The sequence below is a fragment of the Cherax quadricarinatus genome, chromosome 7, assembly GCF_038502225.1.
Source record: "Cherax quadricarinatus isolate ZL_2023a chromosome 7, ASM3850222v1, whole genome shotgun sequence".
Classification (NCBI taxonomy): Eukaryota; Metazoa; Arthropoda; class Malacostraca; order Decapoda; family Parastacidae; genus Cherax; species Cherax quadricarinatus.
The window spans coordinates 67,475,265-67,498,312 of record NC_091298.1 but is presented as its reverse complement, the minus strand read 5'-3'; the positions used below and the strand labels follow the sequence as shown (position 1 = coordinate 67,498,312).

The 23,048-nt window shown below is 45.1% G+C and overlaps 1 protein-coding gene across 1 annotated transcript in view; it reads right to left on the bottom strand.

Moving 5' to 3' along the window:
* LOC128686986 (coiled-coil domain-containing protein AGAP005037) overlaps positions 1 to 23,048 on the bottom strand; it is a gene marked incomplete at its 5' end in the record, with an annotated part of 674,061 nt that overhangs the window by 600,400 nt on the left and 50,613 nt on the right. The window contains 1 exon segment of the mRNA XM_070082672.1: positions 4,329 to 4,527. Within this exon segment, the coding sequence (XP_069938773.1) occupies positions 4,329 to 4,527 (199 nt within the window).

The following is a 23,048-nucleotide window of genomic DNA, read 5'->3' as shown; positions in this document are numbered from 1 at the left end:
TGAACAACTGGTGTAAGGAAACAGGCCCAATGTTTCCACCTTCGCCGGGAATCGAACCCGGACCCTCACCGTGTGAAGCGAGAGCTTTGCCACGGATGTGCAACAGTTGTATATTTTTATTGTTGAAACGTTTCGCCTACACAGTAGGCTTTTTCAATCCAATACAGAGGCAGCAGGTGTAGTAGTGAAGTGAAGATGATATAGTCAGTCCACTAACCTCTTAGAAATAATATTTGAGGTGGTCAGTCTGGAGAAGAGTTCAGCTCTACACAGCTGAGACCTTTATTTTAGTTTGTGTACTCGACCTGTCTCTGGTCTTGTTTTACTCGCTGACTTGTGACATGATAATGACCCAAGACGTAAACATGACCTTAGCTTTCCTCTGGTACTGGAAACTTTATAAAGTATAAAGTATTCTTGACTGGTGCTGAGTAGATTATTCGCAACCTTTATAACCTTCGTCTAGTCAACAGGATTTAACTCTATTAAACCCTTCAAATACTGACTATCATTTTAACGAATAAAATAATATCAGAATAAAAATATTGTCTAAACAATTATATTTCTGACATTAAAAACAGTTATATATTTACTCAACATAAACTTTTAACGTAACGAATTTAAAACAGAAATCTGTTTATCTGCGTATAAAATATTTATATATATATATATATATATCTATATATATATATATATATATATATATATATATATATATATATATATATATATATATATATATATATATATATATATATATATATATATGACGAGTATATCTCTCTTGAGGTGAGTGCACTGACAGCAACAGTGTATAGTCTTGTGCACGGATGTATATCTCTTGAGGTGAGTGCACTGACAGCAACAGTGTATAGTCTTGTGCACGGATGTATATCTCTTGAGGTGAGTGCACTGCCAGCAACAGTGTATAGTCCTGTGCACGGATGTATATCTCTTGAGGTGAGTGCACTGCCAGCAACAGTGTATAGTCCTGTGCACGGATGTATATCTCTTGAGGTGAGTGCACTGACAGCAACAGTGTATAGTCTTGTGCACGGATGTATATCTCTTGAGGTGAGTGCACTGACAGCAACAGTGTATAGTCCTGTGCACGGATGTATATCTCTTGAGGTGAGTGCACTGACAGCAACAGTATATAGTCCTGTGCACGGATGTATATCTCTTGAGGTGAGTGCAGACAGCAACAGTGTATAGTCTTGTGCACGGATGTATATCTCTTGAGGTGAGTGCACTGACAGCAACAGTGTATAGTCTTGTGCACGGATGTATATCTCTTGAGGTCAGTGCACTGACAGCAACAGTGTATAGTCTTGTGCACGGATGTATATCTCTTGAGGTGAGTGCACTGAAAGCAACAGTGTATAGTCTTGTGCACGGATGTATATCTCTTGAGGTGAGTGCACTGACAGCAACAGTGTATAGTCTTGTGCACGGATGTATATCTCTTGAGGTGAGTGCACTGACAGCAACAGTGTATAGTCCTGTGCACGGATGTATATCTCTTGAGGTCAGTGCACTGACAGCAACAGTGTATAGTCTTGTGCACGGATGTATATCTCTTGAGGTGAGTGCACTGACAGCAACAGTGTATAGTCCTGTGCACGGATGTATATCTCTTGAGGTGAGTGCACTGACAGCAACAGTGTATAGTCCTGTGCACGGATGTATATCTCTTGAGGTGAGTGCACTGACAGCAACAGTGTATAGTCCTGTGCACGGATGTATATCTCTTGAGGTGAGTGCACTGACAGCAACAGTGTATAGTCCTGTGCACGGATGTATATCTCTTGAGGTCAGTGCACTGACAGCAACAGTGTATAGTCTTGTGCACGGATGTATATCTCTTGAGGTGAGTGCACTGACAGCAACAGTGTATAGTCCTGTGCACGGATGTATATCTGTTGAGGTGAGTGCACTGACAGCAACAGTATATAGTCCTGTGCACGGATGTATATCTCTTGAGGTGAGTGCACTGACAGCAACAGTGTATAGTCTTGTGCACGGATGTATATCTGTTGAGGTGAGTGCACTGAGAGTAAGTCTTGTGCACGGATGTATATCTGTTGAGGTGAGTGCACTGAGAGTAAGTCTTGTGCACGGATGTATATCTCTTGAGGTGAGTGCACTGAGAGTAAGTCTTGTGCACGGATGTATATCTCTTGAGGTGAGTGCACTGAGAGTAAGTCTTGTGCACGGATGTATATCTCTTGAGGTGAGTGCACTGAGAGTAAGTCTTGTGCACGGATGTATATTTCTTGAGGTGAGTGCACTGAGAGTAAGTCTTGTGCACGGATGTATATCTCTTGAGGTGAGTGCACTGAGAGTAAGTCTTGTGCACGGATGTATATCTCTTGAGGTGAGTGCACTGAGAGTAAGTCTTGTGCACGGATGTATATCTCTTGAGGTGAGTGCACTGAGAGTAAGTCTTGTGCACGGATGTATATCTCTTGAGGTGAGTGCACTGAGAATAAGTCTTGTGCACGGATGTATATCTCTTGAGGTGAGTGCACTGAGAGTAAGTCTTGTGCACGGATGTATATCTCTTGAGGTGAGTGCACTGAGAGTAAGTCTTGTGCACGGATGTATATCTCTTGAGGTGAGTGCACTGAGAGTAAGTCTTGTGCACGGATGTATATCTCTTGAGGTGAGTGCACTGACAGCTCTTGAGGTGACACTGAGAGTGTCTTGTGCACGGATGTATATCTCTTGAGGTGAGTGCACTGAGAGTAAGTCTTGTGCACGGATGTATATCTCTTGAGGTGAGTGCACTGACAGCAACAGTGTATAGTCACTGTATATCTCTTGAGGTCAGTGCACTGACAGCAACAGTGTATAGTCTTGTGCACGGATGTATATCTCTTGAGGTGAGTGCACTGACAGCAACAGTGTATAGTCCTGTGCACGGATGTATATCTCTTGAGGTCAGTGCACTGACAGCAACAGTGTATAGTCCTGTGCACGGATGTATATCTCTTGAGGTGAGTGCACTGACAGCAACAGTGTATAGTCTTGTGCACGGATGTATATCTCTTGAGGTGAGTGCACTGACAGCAACAGTGTATAGTCTTGTGCACGGATGTATATCTCTTGAGGTGAGTGCACAGACAGCAACAGTGTATAGTCCTGTGCACGGATGTATATCTCTTGAGGTGAGTGCACTGAGAGTAAGTCTTGTGCACGGATGTATATCTCTTGAGGTGAGTGCACTGACAGCAACAGTGTATAGTCTTGTGCACGGATGTATATCTCTTGAGGTGAGTGCACTGACAGCAACAGTGTATAGTCTTGTGCACGGATGTATATCTCTTGAGGTGAGTGCACTGACAGCAACAGTGTATAGTCCTGTGCACGGATGTATATCTCTTGAGGTCAGTGCACTGACAGCAACAGTGTATAGTCCTGTGCACGGATGTATATCTCTTGAGGTGAGTGCACTGACAGCAACAGTGTATAGTCTTGTGCACGGATGTATATCTCTTGAGGTGAGTGCACTGACAGCAACAGTGTATAGTCTTGTGCACGGATGTATATCTCTTGAGGTGAGTGCACAGACAGCAACAGTGTATAGTCCTGTGCACGGATGTATATCTCTTGAGGTGAGTGCACTGAGAGTAAGTCTTGTGCACGGATGTATATCTCTTGAGGTGAGTGCACTGACAGCAACAGTGTATAGTCTTGTGCACGGATGTATATCTCTTGAGGTGAGTGCACTGACAGCAACAGTGTATAGTCTTGTGCACGGATGTATATCTCTTGAGGTGAGTGCACTGACAGCAACAGTGTATAGTCCTGTGCACGGATGTATATCTCTTGAGGTGAGTGCACTGACAGCAACAGTGTATAGTCTTGTGCACGGATGTATATCTCTTGAGGTGAGTGCACTGAGAGTAAGTCTTGTGCACGGATGTATATCTCAGTTTATATGTACTTTGAGTTTACTGTAAGCCACACAGGACCATATTTGGGATTGAATTATTCTTGAACGATGATGAAGAGGTTACACACAGCCTTAATGACTCTAGTGTAGTCGACAGGCTTTAAACCCCATTATTAACCAACCAACTTTGTCCAAAACTATGGACGCGTGGCTTCAACCGTGGTAGAACGTTAGTAGTTATTACTAGAGATATCATTTCCGTTAATGATGTAATTACGCTTAACACCTTTTAAAACTATACAAAAACTCACTCAAAAAGTCAATATTATAAAAACGTACTTTCCTTTGCTATGTATAAGAAGAGAAAAGAGGGAGAGAGACAGGTAAAGAAAGGTAACGTAAGAGAGTGAAAACACTCAACACTACTCACCCAAGTTCTTCAAGATCGTAGAACATATCCTTGTTGGAGTCGTGGATATAGATCTTGACGGAAGGCAGGTCCAGGTACTGCATCGTCAGCTGGTTAGGGAAGGAACGTACAAAGAGCGCCTTCACAGTGTCCAGTGAAGTGATCTCGTTGGGCAGTAGTGCACGCTTAGTCTCTCCTCGAAATTGAAGGAAAACCAGACCTGGAACACAAGGAATGGTAGTGTAAGTGACCTTGCTACTGTAAGATTAATGGTAGTGTAAGTGACCTTGCTACTGTAAGATTAATGGTATTGTAAGTGACCTTGCTACTGTAAGATTAATGGTATTGTAAGTGACCTTGCTACTGTAAGATTAATGGTATTGTAAGTGACCTTGCTACTGTAAGATTAATGGTATTGTAAGTGACCTTGCTACTGTAAGATTAATGGTATTGTAAGTAACCTTGCTACTGTAAGATTAATGGTATTGTAAGTGACCTTGCTACTGTAAGATTAATGGTAGTGTAAGTGACCTTGCTACTGTAAGATTAATGGTATTGTAAGTGACCTTGCTACTGTAAGATTAATGGTATTGTAAGTGACCTTGCTACTGTAAGATTAATGGTAGTGTAAGTGACCTTGCTACTGTAAGATTAATGGTAGTGTAAGTGACCTTGCTACTGTAAGATTAATGGTAGTGTAAGTGACCTTGCTACTGTAAGATTAATGGTAGTGTAAGTGACCTTGCTACTGTAAGATTAATGGTAGTGTAAGTGACCTTGCTACTGTAAGATTAATGGTAGTGTAAGTGACCTTGCTACTGTAAGATTAATGGTAGTGTAAGTGACCTTGCTACTGTAAGATTAATGGTAGTGTAAGTGACCTTGCTACTGTAAGATTAATGGTAGTGTAAGTGACCTTGCTACTGTAAGATTAATGGTATTGTAAGTGACCTTGCTACTGTAAGATTAATGGTAGTGTAAGTGACCTTGCTACTGTAAGATTAATGGTAGTGTAAGTGACCTTGCTACTGTAAGATTAATGGTAGTGTAAGTGACCTTGCTACTGTAAGATTAATGGTAGTGTAAGTGACCTTGCTACTGTAAGATTAATGGTAGTGTAAGTGACCTTGCTACTGTAAGATTAATGGTAGTGTAAGTGACCTTGCTACTGTAAGATTAATGGTAGTGTAAGTGACCTTGCTACTGTAAGATTAATGGTAGTGTAAGTGACCTTGCTACTGTAAGATTAATGGTAGTGTAAGTGACCTTGCTACTGTAAGATTAATGGTAGTGTAAGTGACCTTGCTACTGTAAGATTAATGGTAGTGTAAATGACCTTGCTACTGTAAGATTAATGGTAGTGTAAGTGACCTTGCTACTGTAAGATTAATGGTATTGTAAGTGACCTTGTTACTGTAAGATTAATGGTAGTGTAAGTGACCTTGCTACTGTAAGATTAATGGTAGTGTAAGTGACCTTGCTACTGTAAGATTAAGATTTCGTTCGGATTTTTAACCCCGGAGGGTTAGCCACCCAGGATAACCCAAGAAAGTCAGTGCGTCATCGAGGACTGTCTAACTTATTTATTTCCATTGTGGTCCTCAATCTTGTCCCCCAGGATGCTACCCACACCAGTCGACTAACACCCAGGTACCTATTTGCCGCTAGGTGAACATGACAACAGGTGTAAGGAAACGTGTCGAAATGTTTCCACCCGCCTGGAATCGAACCCGGGCTCTCCGTGTGTGAAGCGAGAGCTTGAGCCACCAGGCCACCGGGCCACCCAAGTGACCTTGCTACTGTAAGTGACCTTGCTACTGTAAGTGACCTTGCTACTGTAAGTGACCTTGCTACTGTAAGTGACCTTGCTACTGCAAGTGACCTTGCTACTGGGTATAAGCAACCATCATTACCACCACTACTACATATAAGGGACTTCTGGCATGTACACTTAACTGTACAATTATATATCATGTCAAAACAAAGAATTATTATTATTATCACAACGTGTCTTATACATGGTTGGAGAAAGATCTTACATAAATGGCTGTAATAACCATTTACACACCACAATATATCACCTTTAATGGTTAAACTATCAGTGAAGGTTTGTGTCTGGGCAAGCAACTCCTTACCCAAAAATAAACCCTTAATTACCAGTGCATTAGGGCGTTATATCCCAACTTCCTGCCTTATGTACGCTACTTTTAACCTTAGTTCGTCAGTGAATAACATCGCAAGTCATATGCATTTTCTCTCCTAATGAGTTTTAATGGAAAAATAATCACTATATCAGAGGAACATAAGGTCGATAAGGACATATGTTCCTGTATATACAAACTTTCCCAGTATATTATAAATTAATTCATTTTATGTCAACTTTTTAATATGTTTTTCAGCAAAACCTTAACGTCGTTTCCTATGTAAAAATTGTTTTCCATTATAAACCTTTTGTAGGATCAACACAAAGGTGTTTTTCAAGTGTGAGGTAGTGGACAGTCAGTCAAGCAAGGTAATATCAAGTTTATGCCAGCAATACATAAGGGTTGTTGTAGTATCTTCTGAGCTTCACACAAGATCCTGCTAAAGTCTTCCACAATATTAACTTGACTATTTATGACGGACAAGAATGAGCATAAAGACAGCAAGACAGAAAGTCGAACATGTTGTGCAAGCAATCTCTTTAAAGCACGTACACACACACACACACACACACACACACACACACACACACACACACACACACACACACACACACACACACGCACACACACACACGCACACACACACACACACACACACACGCACACACACACACACACACACACGCACACACACACACACGCACACACACACACACACACACACGCACACACACATACACAAACACACACACACACACACACACACACACACACGCACACACACATACACATACACACAAACACACACACACACACACACACACACACACACACACACACACACACACACGCACACACACACCCACACACACACACACACACACACACACACACACACACACACACACACACACACACACACACACACACACACACACACACACACACACACACACATACACACACACACACACACACACACACACACACACACACACACACACACATGGAGAAGATTATCAGGAGGAGAGTGGTGGAACACCTGGAACGGAACAAGAGTATAAACGCCAACCAGCATGGATTCATGGAAGGCAAATCCTGTGTTACAAACCTTCTGGAGTTTTATGATAAAATAACAGAAGTAAGACAAGAGAGAGAGGGGTGGGTTGATTGCATCTTCTTGGACTGCAAGAAGGCCTTTGACACAGTTCCTCACAAGAGATTAGTGCAGAAGCTAGAGGATCAGGCGCATATAACAGGAAAGGCACTGCAATGGATCACAGAATACCTGACAGGGAGGTAACAACGAGTCATGGTACGTGATGAGGTATCACAGTGGGCACCTGTGAAGAGCGGGGTCCCACAGGGGTCGGTACTGGGACCAGTGCTATTTTTGGTATATGTGAACGACATGATGGAAGGGTTAGACTCAGAAGTGTCCTTGTTTGCAGATGATGTGAAGTTAATGAGGAGAATTAAATCAGATGAGGATCAGGCAGGACTTCAAAGAGACCTGGACAGACTGGACACCTGGTCCAGCAACTGGCACCTCGAATTTAACCCCGCCAAATGCAAAGTCATGAAGATCGGGGAAGGGCACATAAAACCGAAGACAGAGTATAGGCTAGGTGGCCAAAGACTGCAAATCTCCCTCAAGGAGAAAGATCTTGGGGTGAGTATAACACCGAGCATGTCTCTGGAAGCACACATCAACCAGATAACTGCTGCAGCATATGGGCGCCTGGAAAACCTGAGAACAGCGTTCCGATACCTTAGTAAGGAATCGTTCAAGACACTGTACACCGTGAACGTCAGGCCCATACTGGAGTATGCAGCACCTGTTTGGAATCCTCACTTGATCAAGCACGTCAAGAAATTAGAGAAAGTGCAAAGGTTTGCGACAAGGTTAGTTCCAGAGCTAAGGGGAATGTCCTATGAAGAAAGGTTAAGGGAAATCGGCCTGACGACACTGGAGGACAGGAGGGTCAGGGGAGACATGATAACGGCATATAAAATACTGCGCGGAATAGACAAGATGGACAAAGACAGGATGTTCCAGGGAGGGGACACAGAAACAAGAGGTCACAATTGGAAGTTGAAGACACAGATGAGTCAGAGAGATATTAGGAAGTATTTCTTCAGTCATAGAGTTGTCAGGCAGTGGAATAGCCTAGAAAGTGAAGTAGTGGAGGTGGGAACCATACACAGTTTTAAGAAGAGGTTTGATAAAGCTCATGGAGCAGGGAGAGAGAGGACCCAGTAGCAACCAGTGAAGAGGCGGGGCCAGGAGCTAGGACTCGACCCCTGCAATCACAAATAGGTGAGCACATATACATATACATATACATACACACACACACACACACACACACACACACACACACACACACACACACACACACACACACACACACACAGTAGTGTCACTGATAGGTATAGTACACAAGTCATGGAGAATATTACAGAAGATCGGTGGAGCAACACACACACACACACACACACACACACATACACACACACACACACACACACACACACACACACACACACACACACACACACACACACACACACACACAGTAGTGTCACTAATAGGTATAGTACACAAGTCATGGAGAATATTACAGGAGAAGATCGGTGGAGCAACACACACACACACACACGCACACACACACACACTCGTGGAGGAGTCACGCGGTTTGAGCTCGTGTTTTGGTGGTAATTTCTGACTGTGCCGTAAGGAATAGAGTGTGGGATATAGGCGTGTGCACGCATAAGAGTGCATATAATCACTTAAGCCCCGAAAAAAGGAAATATAAGTGATCACAGAAAAGAAAACAAAGGAAATATTGGCTGAGTGTTATTGGGGGCCGTTGGAAGGGTGAAGGGTTGTGTCAGGCCTAAATAGTGTTGCCATAATAACGCAGTGGAGTATTTTGAAGAATAAGTGCAACTCAAGACCAGGGAGATAAGAGATATGTAGAGATGTGTCAGTAAATACAGTGAGTGAAAAAATTAGAAGAGCTAGAGACTATAGTGCATACAGGAAGTTAGTGGAAAAATTACCGAGAAGCATCAAACTTCTTCAACTTCTGGGACAGGACAGACCCGCAACGTTACTCCACTGCCAGCCGCATGTAATATTCACCTAGTTTGAGTTGCATGGGGTCAATAGTACCTGTCTCTAGCTGGAATTGGGGGTCACTCTCCTCGAGCTATCAGAATTAGAATAAGCAGCATTCACTGGCATTTAATAGAATTTAGAGGTAGCGGCATATAGGCGAAGCCTAGTGTATTTATTTTTTAACGTAATTTTAAATGCATAAGACAGTACAGTGGGAACCAAGAGATCGGGTACATATACAATACATATGTAGTACATACGTGGGAAATAAGGACTGTCTACATAAACATATGCACACACACTAGGTGAGAATAGGCTCTGCTGTTAGGCACTTGAATAGCTGTAGCACACACACACACACACACACACACACACACACACACACACACACACATACATACACACACACACATACATACACACACACACACACACACACACACACACACACACACACACACACATACACACACACACACATATATGCACACACACACACACACACACACACACACACACACACACATACAGACACATACACACACACATACAGGATTTTACACCTTCCTGTGAAGTGACCCTATAACCCTTCCTTTCCCCCCCATCTCTCTCCCTCTCCTCTCATCTCTCTTCCTCTCTCTCTCTCTCTCTCTCTCTCTCTCTCTCTCTCTCTCTCTCTCTCTCTCTCTCTCTCTCTCCCTTTCTCTCATCCTCTCTCTCTCTCTCTCTTCCTCTCTCTCTTCCTCTCACTCTTTCTCTCTTCCTCTCTTTCTCCCTCTCCCTCTCTCTCTTCCTCTCTTTCTCTCTTCCTCTTCTTTTATCTCTCTCTCTCTTCCCTTGTCACTCCCTCCTCTCTCTTACCTTTTCCCTCTCTCTCACTTTCTCCCCCTTTTTCCCTTCTTTTCCCCTCCTTCTAGGCTCCCCTTCTCTCTCTCCCTATCTCTCACTCTCTCCCCCTTTTTCTTTTTCTCTTTCTCTCTCTCTTTCACTAAAAAAAAAAAAATGGTTGGGACTCGCAGGAATCAGGGATCAGATGACAATGGTACTGGTAGGGAGGAATGGATGGAGGAACAGTGGAAAAGGATAGAGCAAGAATGGGAGAAAAAATTAGGAGAGCTTTCTGAAAAAATGGAGAAAGAGCTCTCTGTGAAATGGGAAAAGAGGTTGGAGAAGGAGACGAAGAAGTGGGAGGCACATGTCGAAACTGCAGTAGCCAGGGTAAAGGTCCTAGAATTTGAGGTAAACAGGCTGAAGCAAGTTTCAGGGGTAGTGACCAGAGAAGACACACCATACAAAGATGAGAGGCTGAACAGGAAGGAAGGAGATATGAATTATGCTAAGGTCATATCAGCCTGCAAAGAAGAGTCAGGGAGTGGAAGGGAAGAGCAGATGGGTGCAGAAGGAGAGGGAGATAGGTCGAATGCTGAGGCACAACCATGCTACCAAGAGCCACTGGAAAAAATCAAGGGAGAAAATTACCACATACAGACAGGAACCAGAGTCACAGAGGGAGAGGCAATGGGAGGAGGAAAGGGCAAAATCAGTGATTATCCATGGGCTTCGGGAGAGAGAGGAAACGACACACACTGAAAGACGGCAGGAAGAAAGAAAGGAGATTGAGAAAATCATCACGGAAATAGGGGGAGAAGACATGGATGAGATTGTAAATTTTCAGAGAATAGGGGGGTACTTGAAGGGGAGAAACCGACCGATCAAGCTGATTCTCAGGACAGAAACAGTGCGGAACAGGATCCTCCAAGAGAAACCACAGTTGAAAAGCTCGGAAGAGTACAAGAAGGTGTTCTTAGACAGAGACAGAACACAAACAGAGAGACAGCAGCTGAGGGAGAGGACAAAAAAGGGAAAGGAGCTAGGAAAGGAGACAAGGATGGAACCAGCAGAGGTCAGTCAGAGCAGAACAGAGCAGCAAGGGCAAGCACACACACAACTATCCTCAGAACCCCACAACCTATCACACCATCCCAACACACAATACAATCCAAACCCACAGCTTCCACCCAACCCCCAACCATAGAATCCCACAGTATGCTACCAGGTCTCCCATCCCCACAGGCCCCCCAAACCACAGTGTTGGAAAGGAAACTGAAGGTATGGTACACAAACGCTGATGGAATAACAAACAAGTGGGAGGAGTGGCACAAAAGAGTCAAAGAGGCATCACCAGACATCACAGCGATCACAGAAACCAAGCTTACAGGTATGATAACAGATGCCATCTTTCCAGCGGGATACCAGATCCTGAGAAAAGACAGAAGGAACAGGGAGGGTGGAGGAGTGGCATTGCTGATCAAACACCGATGGAATTTTGATGAGCTGGAGGGAGGAGACAGCGGAGAAGAAAGTGATTACATAGCGGGAACGCTTCACTCTGGTGGTCCCAAGGTGATAATTGCAGTGATGTATAACCCACCACAGAACAGCAGGAGGCCAAGGCAAGAGTATGACGAGAGTAATAGAGCGATGGTTGACACACTGGCTGCAGTGGCGAGAAGAGCTCATGCATGCAGGGCAAAGCTCCTGATCATGGGCGACTTTAACCACAAGGAGATCGAATGGGAGAACTTGGAGCCACATGGGGTCCAAGATACATGGAGGGCTAAGATGATGGAGGTGGTACTGGAAAACTTCATGTACCAACATGTAAGGGACACTACAAGAGAGAGAGGAGAGGATGAACCAGTAAGACTGGACTTAGTATTCACCTTGAGTAGTGCAGATATTGAGGACATCACATATGAAAGACCCCTTGGGGCCAGCGATCATGTGGTTTTGAGCTTCGAATACACAGTAGAGCTACAAGTGGAGGGGGAAGCAGGAAGGCCAGGACAAATGAAACCAAACTACAGGAAAGGGGACTACACAGGAATGAGGAACTTCCTGAATGAGGTTCAGTGGGACAGAGAACTGGCAGGGAAGCCAGTTAATGAGATGATGGAATATGTAGCAACAATGTGCAAGGAGGCTGAGGAGAGGTTTGTACCCAAGGGTAACAGGAATAATGAAAAAGCCAGGAAGAGCCCATGGTTCACCCAAAGATGCAAGGAGGCAAAAACCAAGTGTGCTAGGGAATGGAAGAAATATAGAAGGCAAAGGACTCAGGAGAATAAGGAGAGCAGTCGTAGAGCCAGAAACGAATATGCACAGATAAGAAGGGAGGCCCAACGTCAATATGAAAACGACATAGCAGCAAAAGCCAAATCTGACCCAAAGCTGTTATACAGCCACATCAGGAAGAAAACAACCGTCAAGGACCAGGTAATCAGGCTAAGGAAGGAAGGAGGAGAGACAACAAGAAATGACCGTGAAGTATGTGAGGAACTCAACAAGAGATTCAAAGAAGTGTTCACAGAGGAGACAGAAGGGGCTCCAGAAAGACAGAGAGGTGGGGTACACCACCATGTGCTGGACACAGTACACACAACCGAGGAAGAAGTGAAGAGGCTTCTGAGTGAGCTAGATACCTCAAAGGCAATAGGGCCAGATAACATCTCCCCATGGGTATTGAGAGAGGGAGCAGAGGCGCTATGTGTACCCCTAACAACAATATTCAATACATCTATCGAAACAGGGAGATTGCCTGAGGCATGGAAGACAGCAAATGTAGTCCCTATCTTTAAAAAAGGAGACAGACATGAAGCACTAAACTACAGACCAGTGTCACTGACATGTATAGCATGCAAAATCATGGAAAAGATTGTCAGGAGAAGAATGGTGGAACATCTAGAAAGGAATGATCTCATCACCAGCAGCCAACATGGTTTCAGAGACGGGAAATTCTGTGTCACAAACCTACTGGAGTTCTATGACATGGTGACAGCAGTAAGACAAGAGAGAGGGGTGGGTGGATTGCATTTTCTTGGACTGCAAGAAGGCGTTTGACACAGTACCACAAAAGAGATTAGTGCAAAAACTGGAGGACCAAGCAGGGATAACAGGGAAGGCACTGCAATGGATCAGGGAATACTTGTCAGGAAGACAGCAGCGAGTAATGGTACGTGGCGAGGTGTCAGAGTGGGCACCTGTGACCAGCGGGGTCCCACAGGGGTCAGTCCGAGGACCAGTGCTGTTTCTGGTATTTGTGAACGACATGACGGAAGGAATAAACTCCGAGGTGTCCCTGTTTGCAGATGACTTGAAGTTGATGAGAAGAGTTCATTCGATCGAAGACCAGGCAGAAATACAAAGGGATCTGGACAGGCTGCAGACCTGGTCCAGCAACTGGCTCCTGGAGTTCAATCCTACCAAGTGCAAAGTCATGAGGATTGGGGAAGGGCAAAGAAGACCGCAGACGGAGTACAGTCTAGGGGGCCAGAGACTACAAACATCACTCAAGGAAAAAGATCTTGGGGTGAGTATAACACCAGGCACATCTCCTGAAGCGCACATCAACCAAATAACTGCCGCAGCATATGGGCGCCTGGCAAACCTCAGACCAGCATTCCGACATCTTAATAAGGAATCGTTCAGGACCCTGTACACCGTGTACGTTAGGCCCATATTGGAGTATGCGGCACCAGTTTGGAACCCACACCTAGCCAAGCATGTAAAGAAACTAGAGAAAGTGCAAAGGTTTGCAACAAGACTAGTCCCAGAGTTAAGAGGTATGTCCTATGAGGAGAGGTTAAGGGAAATCAACCTGACGACACTGGAGGACAGGAGAGATAGGGGGGACATGATAACGACTTACAAAATATTGAGAGGAATTGACAAGGTGGACAAAGACAGGATGTTCCAGAGACTGGACACAGCAACACGGGGACACAGTTGGAAGCTGAAGACACAGATGAATCAAAGGGATGTTAGGAAGTATTTCTTCAGCCACAGAGTAGTCAGGAAGTGGAATAGTTTGGGAAGCGATGTAGTGGAGGCAGGATCCATACATAGCTTTAAGCAGAGGTACGATAAAGCTCATGGTTCAGGGAGAGTGACCTAGTAGCGACCAGTGAAGAGGCGGGGCCAGGAGCTTGGACTCGACCCCTGCAACCTCAACTAGGTGAGTACACACACACACACACACACACACACAGTAGTGTCACTGATAGGTATAGTACACAAGTCATGGAGAATATTACAGGAGAAGATCGGTGGAGCAACACACACACACACACACAGTAGTGTCACTGATAGGTATAGTACACAAGTCATGGAGAATATTACAGGAGAAGATCGGTGGAGCAACACACACACACACACACAGTAGTGTCACTGATAGGTATAGTACACAAGTCATGGAGAATATTACAGGAGAAGATCGGTGGAGCAACACACACACACACACATACACACACACTCACACACACATACACACACACACACACACACACAAACACACACACACACACACACTCACACACACACACACATACACACACACTCACACACACATACACACACACACACACACACACAAACACACACACACGCACACACTCACACACACACACACACACACACACACACACACACACACACACACACACACACACACACACACACACACACACACACACACACACGTGCTCATATACAACAGGCCTAGTGTCTAATCGACATGTGCCTAGGACAAAATGGTAACTAACGCACGAAGCTAAAGGGGAAACTGATGATGAAAGAAAGCAGGAGGAGAAAAAAGCGATTGAAGATATCATGAAGGTGATAGGTGAGGGGGACATGACCCAGGTGGCAAATTTTCGGAGAATTGGGTGGTTCACAGAGAAAAGGAATCGGCCTCTCAAAGTAATTTTCAAGGCAGAATCAACCCGAACCATGATCCTGCAGGAGAAAGCACGGCTGAGAGGCAAGCAGGAGTTCCGGAGTGTGTACCTCGACCGAGACAGAACACAGGACGAAAGGAAGACAATGAAAGAGAGTGTCTGAGCTTGCTACCATCTGCAGCTCACAAGACTGCCATCCCCACGAGCCCCTTTGGGGCGGGGCAGATGGCAGACCAGAGGCCTAGCTTCTCACTACGAGCCCCGTGAGGGCGGGGAATGTGGCTAGGCCTGGGGACACTTGGTCCCAAAGATGAGGAGGTACTTCTACCTCCTCCCATGGGAGACTTAAGTCTCGAGACACTCCCCAGATAGGGAGCCAAGGCCGGGTCACCACTACTTGGAAAAGACCCGGGCCGGAAGAATACCGGCGAATAAAAAAAAATGAAAGAGAGAGTTCAAAAACGAAAGGAGAAATGGGAGGAAATGAAAAAGGAGAGCAGAATAACCCAGGATCAAATGGAAGGACAAGCGCACCCCCCAGAAACACCTGCAGAAGGACTCCAGCCACGACACCCCCAAGGCAACTGAACAATCCAAACCAACCATCACACACCGATCCCTGTTTCCACCCCCCGCACCACAGTTACAGTATTAGAACAGAAGTTGAAGGTTTGGTACACAAATGCAGATGGATTAACAAATAAACATGAGGAATGGCAAGAAAGAATCAATGAGAAGTCCCCAGACATCATAGCAGTTACAGAAACAAAACTCATGGAGACAATAACAGATGCAATCTTCCCACCAGGATACCAGATCATGAGGAAAGATAGAAGGGGCAGGGGGGGAGGTGGGGTTGCTCTGCTCGTAAAAAACAGATGGAAATTCGAGAAAATGGAAGGAATAGATGAGACGGGAGAATGAGACTACATAGCAGGTACACTTCAGTCTGGGGAACACAAAGTGGTCATTGCAGTGATGTATAATCCACCACAGAACTGCAGGAGGCCAAGAGAGGAATATGAAGAGAGCAACAGAGCAATGGTGGACACACTTGCTGAGGTGGCAAGAAGAGCTCACTCCAGCAGAGCAAAGTTGCTGGTTATGGGGGATTTCAACCACAGGGAGATTGACTGGGAAAACCTGGAGCCACATGGGGGTCCCGAAACATGGAGAGCCAGGATGTTGGACGTGGTGCTGGAAAACCTCATGCACCAACATGTTAAGGACACTACCAGAGTGAGAGGGGAGGATGAACCAGCAAGATTGGACCTTGTGTTCACCCTGGGCAGCTCAGACATTGAGGACATCAAGTATGAGAGCCCCCTAGGAGCTAGCGACCACGTGGTTCCGTGCTTTGAATACATAGTAGAGCTGCAAGTGGAGAGAATAACAGGAGTAGAATGGGAAAAGCCTGACTATAAAAGAGGGGACTACATAGGGTTGAAGAACTTCCTGCGGGAGGTCCAGTGGGACAGAGAACTGGCAGGAAAGCCAGTAAATGAAATGATGGAATATGTAGCAACAAAATGCAAGGAGGCAGTGGAAAGGTTCATTCCCAAGGGCAACAGTAACAACGGGAAGACCAGAACGAGCCCCTGGTTTACCCGACGGTGTAAGGAGGCAAAAACAAAGTGCAATAGAGAATGGAAAAAGTACAGAAGGCAGAGAACACACGAAAATAGGGAGATCAGTCGCAGAGCCAGGAATGAGTATGCACAGGTAAGGAGGGAGGCCCAGCGACAGTATGAAAATGACATAGCATCGAGAATCAAGACTGACCCGAAACTGTTGTATAGCCACATCAGGAGGAAGACAACAGTCAAAGACCAGGTGATCAGATTAAGGACAGAAGGTGGAGAACTCACAAGAAATGATCAGGAGGTATGTGAGGAGCTGAACAGGAGATTTAAGGAAGTTTTTACAGTAGAGACAGGAAGGGCTGTGGGAAGACAGCACAGAAGGGAACATCAAGAGGGAATATACCAACAAGTGTTGGATGACATACGAACAACTGAGGAGGAGGTGAAGAAGCTCTTAAGTGACCTTGACACCTCAAAGGCGATGGGACCAGACAACATCTCCCCATGGGTCCTTAGAGAAGGAGCAGAGATGCTGTGTGTGCCTCTAACCACAATCTTCAACACATCCCTTGAAACTGGGCAACTACCTGAGAAATGGAAGACAGCTAATGTAGTCCCCATATTTAAGAAAGGAAACAGAAACGAGGCACTAAACTACAGACCTGTGTCTCTGACATGTATTGTGTGCAAAGTCATGGAGAAGATTATCAGGAGGAGAGTGGTCGAACACCTGGAAAGGAACAAGATTATAAATGAAAACCAGCATGGGTTCATGGAAGGCAAATCTTGTATCACAAACCTCCTGGAGTTTTATGACAAGGTAACAGAAGTAAGACACGAGAGAGAGGGGTGGGTAGATTGCGTTTTCCTAGACTGCAGGAAGGCCTTTGACACAGTTCCCCACAAGAGATTAGTGCAGAAGCTGGAGGATCAGGCACACATAAAAGGAAGGGCACTGCAATGGATAAGGGAATACCTGACAGGGAGGCAGCAACGAGTCATGGTACGTGAAGAGGTATCACAGTGGGCGCCTGTTACGAGCGGGGTCCCACAGGGGTCAGTTCTAGGACCAGTGCTATTTTTGATATATGTGAACGACATGATGGAAGGAATAGACTCTGAAGTGTCCCTGTTCGCAGATGACGTGAAGTTGATGAGAAGAATTAAATCGGACGAGGATGAGGCAGGACTGCAAAGAGACCTGGAGAGGCTGGACATGTGGTCCAGTAACTGGCTTCTCGAATTCAATCCAGCCAAATGCAAAGTCATGAAGATTGGGGAGGGGCAAAGAAGACCGCAGACAGAGTATAGGCTAGGTGGACAAAGACTACAGACCTCACTCAGGGAGAAAGACCTTGGGGTGACCATAACACCGAGCACATCACCGGAGGCACACATCAACCAAATAACCGCTGCAGCATACGGGCGCCTGGCAAACCTGAGAATAGCGTTCCGATACCTTAATAAGGAATCGTTCAAGACACTGTACACTGTGTATGTTAGGCCCATACTGGAGTATGCAGCACCAGTCTGGAACCCACACCTGGTCAAGCACGTCAAGAAGTTAGAGAAAGTACAAAGGTTTGCAACAAGGCTAGTCCCAGAGCTCAAGGGAATGTCGTACGAGGAAAGGTTAAGGGAAATCGGACTGACGACACTGGAGGACAGAAGGGTCAAGGGAGACATGATAACGACATACAAGATACTGCGGGGAATAGACAAGGTGGACAGAGATAGGTTGTTCCAGAGAGGGGACACAGGGACAAGGGGTCACAACTGGATGCTGAAGACTCAGACGAGTCACAGGGACGTTAGGAAGTATTTCTTCAGTTATAGAGTTGTCAGCAAGTGGAATAGCCTAGCAAGTGAAGTAGTGGAGGCAGGAACCATACATAGTTTTAAGAAGAGGTATGACAAAGCTCAGGAAGCAGAGAGAGAGAGGATCCAGTAGTGATCAGTGAAGAGGCGGGGCCAGAAGCTGAGTCTCGACCCCTGCAACCACAATTAGGTGAGTACAATTAGGTGAGTACACACACACACGCAGTAGTGTCACTGATAGGTTCAGTACACAAGTCATGGAGAATATTACAGGAGAAGATCGGTGGAGCAACACACACACACACACACACAGTAGTGTCACTGATAGGTATAGTACACAAGTCATGGAGAATATTACAGGAGAAGATCGGTGGAGCAACACACACACACACACACAGTAGTGTCACTGATAGGTTCAGTACACAAGTCATGGAGAATATTACAGGAGAAGATCGGTGGAGCAACACACACACACACACACAGTAGTGTCACTGATAGGTTCAGTACACAAGTCATGGAGAATATTACAGGAGAAGATCGGTGGAGCAACACACACACACACACACAGTAGTGTCACTGATAGGTTCAGTACACAAGTCATGGAGAATATTACAGGAGAAGATCGGTGGAGCAACACACACACACACACACAGTAGTGTCACTGATAGGTTCAGTACACAAGTCATGGAGAATATTACAGGAGAAGATCGGTGGAGCAACACACACACACACACACAGTAGTGTCACTGATAGGTTCAGTACACAAGTCATGGAGAATATTACAGGAGAAGATCGGTGGAGCAACACACACACACACACACAGTAGTGTCACTGATAGGTTCAGTACACAAGTCATGGAGAATATTACAGGAGAAGATCGGTGGAGCAACACACACACACACACACAGTAGTGTCACTGATAGGTTCAGTACACAAGTCATGGAGAATATTACAGGAGAAGATCGGTGGAGCAACACACACACACACACACAGTAGTGTCACTGATAGGTTCAGTACACAAGTCATGGAGAATATTACAGGAGAAGATCGGTGGAGCAACACACACACACACACACAGTAGTGTCACTGATAGGTATAGTACACAAGTCATGGAGAATATTACAGGAGAAGATCGGTGGAGCAACACACACACACACACACACAGTAGTGTCACTGATAGGTATAGTACACAAGTCATGGAGAATATTACAGGAGAAGATCGGTGGAGCAACACACACACACACACACAGTAGTGTCACTGATAGGTATAGTACACAAGTCATGGAGAATATTACAGGAGAAGATCGGTGGAGCAACACACACACACACACACAGTAGTGTCACTGATAGGTTCAGTACACAAGTCATGGAGAATATTACAGGAGAAGATCGGTGGAGCAACACACACACACACACACAGTAGTGTCACTGATAGGTTCAGTACACAAGTCATGGAGAATATTACAGGAGAAGATCGGTGGAGCAACACACACACACACACACAGTAGTGTCACTGATAGGTTCAGTACACAAGTCATGGAGAATATTACAGGAGAAGATCGGTGGAGCAACACACACACACACACACAGTAGTGTCACTGATAGGTTCAGTACACAAGTCATGGAGAATATTACAGGAGAAGATCGGTGGAGCAACACACACACACACACACAGTAGTGTCACTGATAGGTTCAGTACACAAGTCATGGAGAATATTACAGGAGAAGATCGGTGGAGCAACACACACACACACACACACACACACACACACACACACACACACACACACACACACACACACACACACACACAGTAGTGTCACTGATAGGTACAGTACACAAGTCATGGAGAATATTACAGGAGAAGATCGGTGGAGCAACACACACACACACACACACACACACACACACACACACACACACACACACACACACACACACACACACACAGTAGTGTCACTGATAGGTACAGTACACAAGTCATGGAGAATATTACAGGAGAAGATCGGTGGAGCAACACACACACACACACACACACACACACACACACACACACACACACACACACACACACACACACACACACACACACACAGTAGTGTCACTGATAGGTACAGTACACAAGTCATGGAGAATATTACAGGAGAAGATCGGTGGAGCAACACACACACACACACACACACACACACACACACACACACAGTAGTGTCAATGATAGGTACAGTACACAAGTCATGGAGAATATTACAGGAGAAGATCGGTGGAGCAACACACACACACACACACACACACACACACACACACACACACACACACACACACAGTAGTGTCAATGATAGGTACAGTACACAAGTCATGGAGAATATTACAGGAGAAGATCGGTGGAGCAACACACACACACACACACACACACACACACACACACACTAGTGTCAATGATAGGTACAGTACACAAGTCATGGAGAATATTACAGGAGAAGATCGGTGGAGCAACACACACACACACACACACACACACACACACACACACACACACAGTAGTGTCACTGATAGGTTCAGTACACAAGTCATGGAGAATATTACAGGAGAAGATCGGTGGAGCAACACACACACACACACACACAGTAGTGTCACTGATAGGTACAGTACACAAGTCATGGAGAATATTACAGGAGAAGATCGGTGGAGCAACACACACACACACACACACAGTAGTGTCAATGATAGGTATAGTACACAAGTCATGGAGAATATTACAGGAGAAGATCGGTGGAGCAACACACACACACACACACAGTAGTGTCAATGATAGGTATAGTACACAAGTCATGGAGAATATTACAGGAGAAGATCGGTGGAGCAACACACACACACACACACACACAGTAGTGTCACTGATAGGTTCAGTACACAAGTCATGGAGAATATTACAGGAGAAGATCAGTGGAGCAACACACACACACACACACAGTAGTGTCACTGATAGGTTCAGTACACAAGTCATGGAGAATATTACAGGAGAAGATCGGTGGAGCAACACACACACACACACACAGTAGTGTCACTGATAGGTACAGTACACAAGTCATGGAGAATATTACAGGAGAAGATCGGTGGAGCAACACACACACACACACACACAGTAGTGTCAATGATAGGTATAGTACACAAGTCATGGAGAATATTACAGGAGAAGATCGGTGGAGCAACACACACACACACACACACAGTAGTGTCAATGATAGGTATAGTACACAAGTCATGGAGAATATTACAGGAGAAGATCGGTGGAGCAACACACACACACACACGCAGTAGTGTCACTGATAGGTTCAGTACACAAGTCATGGAGAATATTACAGGAGAAGATCGGTGGAGCAACACACACACACACACACAGTAGTGTCACTGATAGGTTCAGTACACAAGTCATGGAGAATATTACAGGAGAAGATCGGTGGAGCAACACACACACACACACACACAGTAGTGTCACTGATAGGTACAGTACACAAGTCATGGAGAATATTACAGGAGAAGATCGGTGGAGCAACACACACACACACACACACAGTAGTGTCACTGATAGGTATAGTACACAAGTCATGGAGAATATTACAGGAGAAGATCGGTGGAGCAACACACACACACACACACACAGTAGTGTCACTGATAGGTACAGTACACAAGTCATGGAGAATATTACAGGAGAAGATCGGTGGAGCAACACACACACACACACACAGTAGTGTCAATGATAGGTTCAGTACACAAGTCATGGAGAATATTACAGGAGAAGATCGGTGGAGCAACACACACACACACACACACACACACACAGTAGTGTCACTGATAGGTACAGTACACAAGTCATGGAGAATATTACAGGAGAAGATCGGTGGAGCAACACACACACACACACACACACACACACACACACACACACACACACACACACACACACACACACACACACAGTAGTGTCACTGATAGGTACAGTACACAAGTCATGGAGAATATTACAGGAGAAGATCGGTGGAGCAACACACACACACACACACACACACACACACACACACACACACACACACACACACACACACACACACACACACACACACACACACAGTAGTGTCACTGATAGGTTCAGTACACAAGTCATGGAGAATATTACAGGAGAAGATCGGTGGAGCAACACACACACACACACACACACACACACACACACACACAGTAGTGTCACTGATAGGTACAGTACACAAGTCATGGAGAATATTACAGGAGAAGATCGGTGGAGCAACACACACACACACACACACAGTAGTGTCACTGATAGG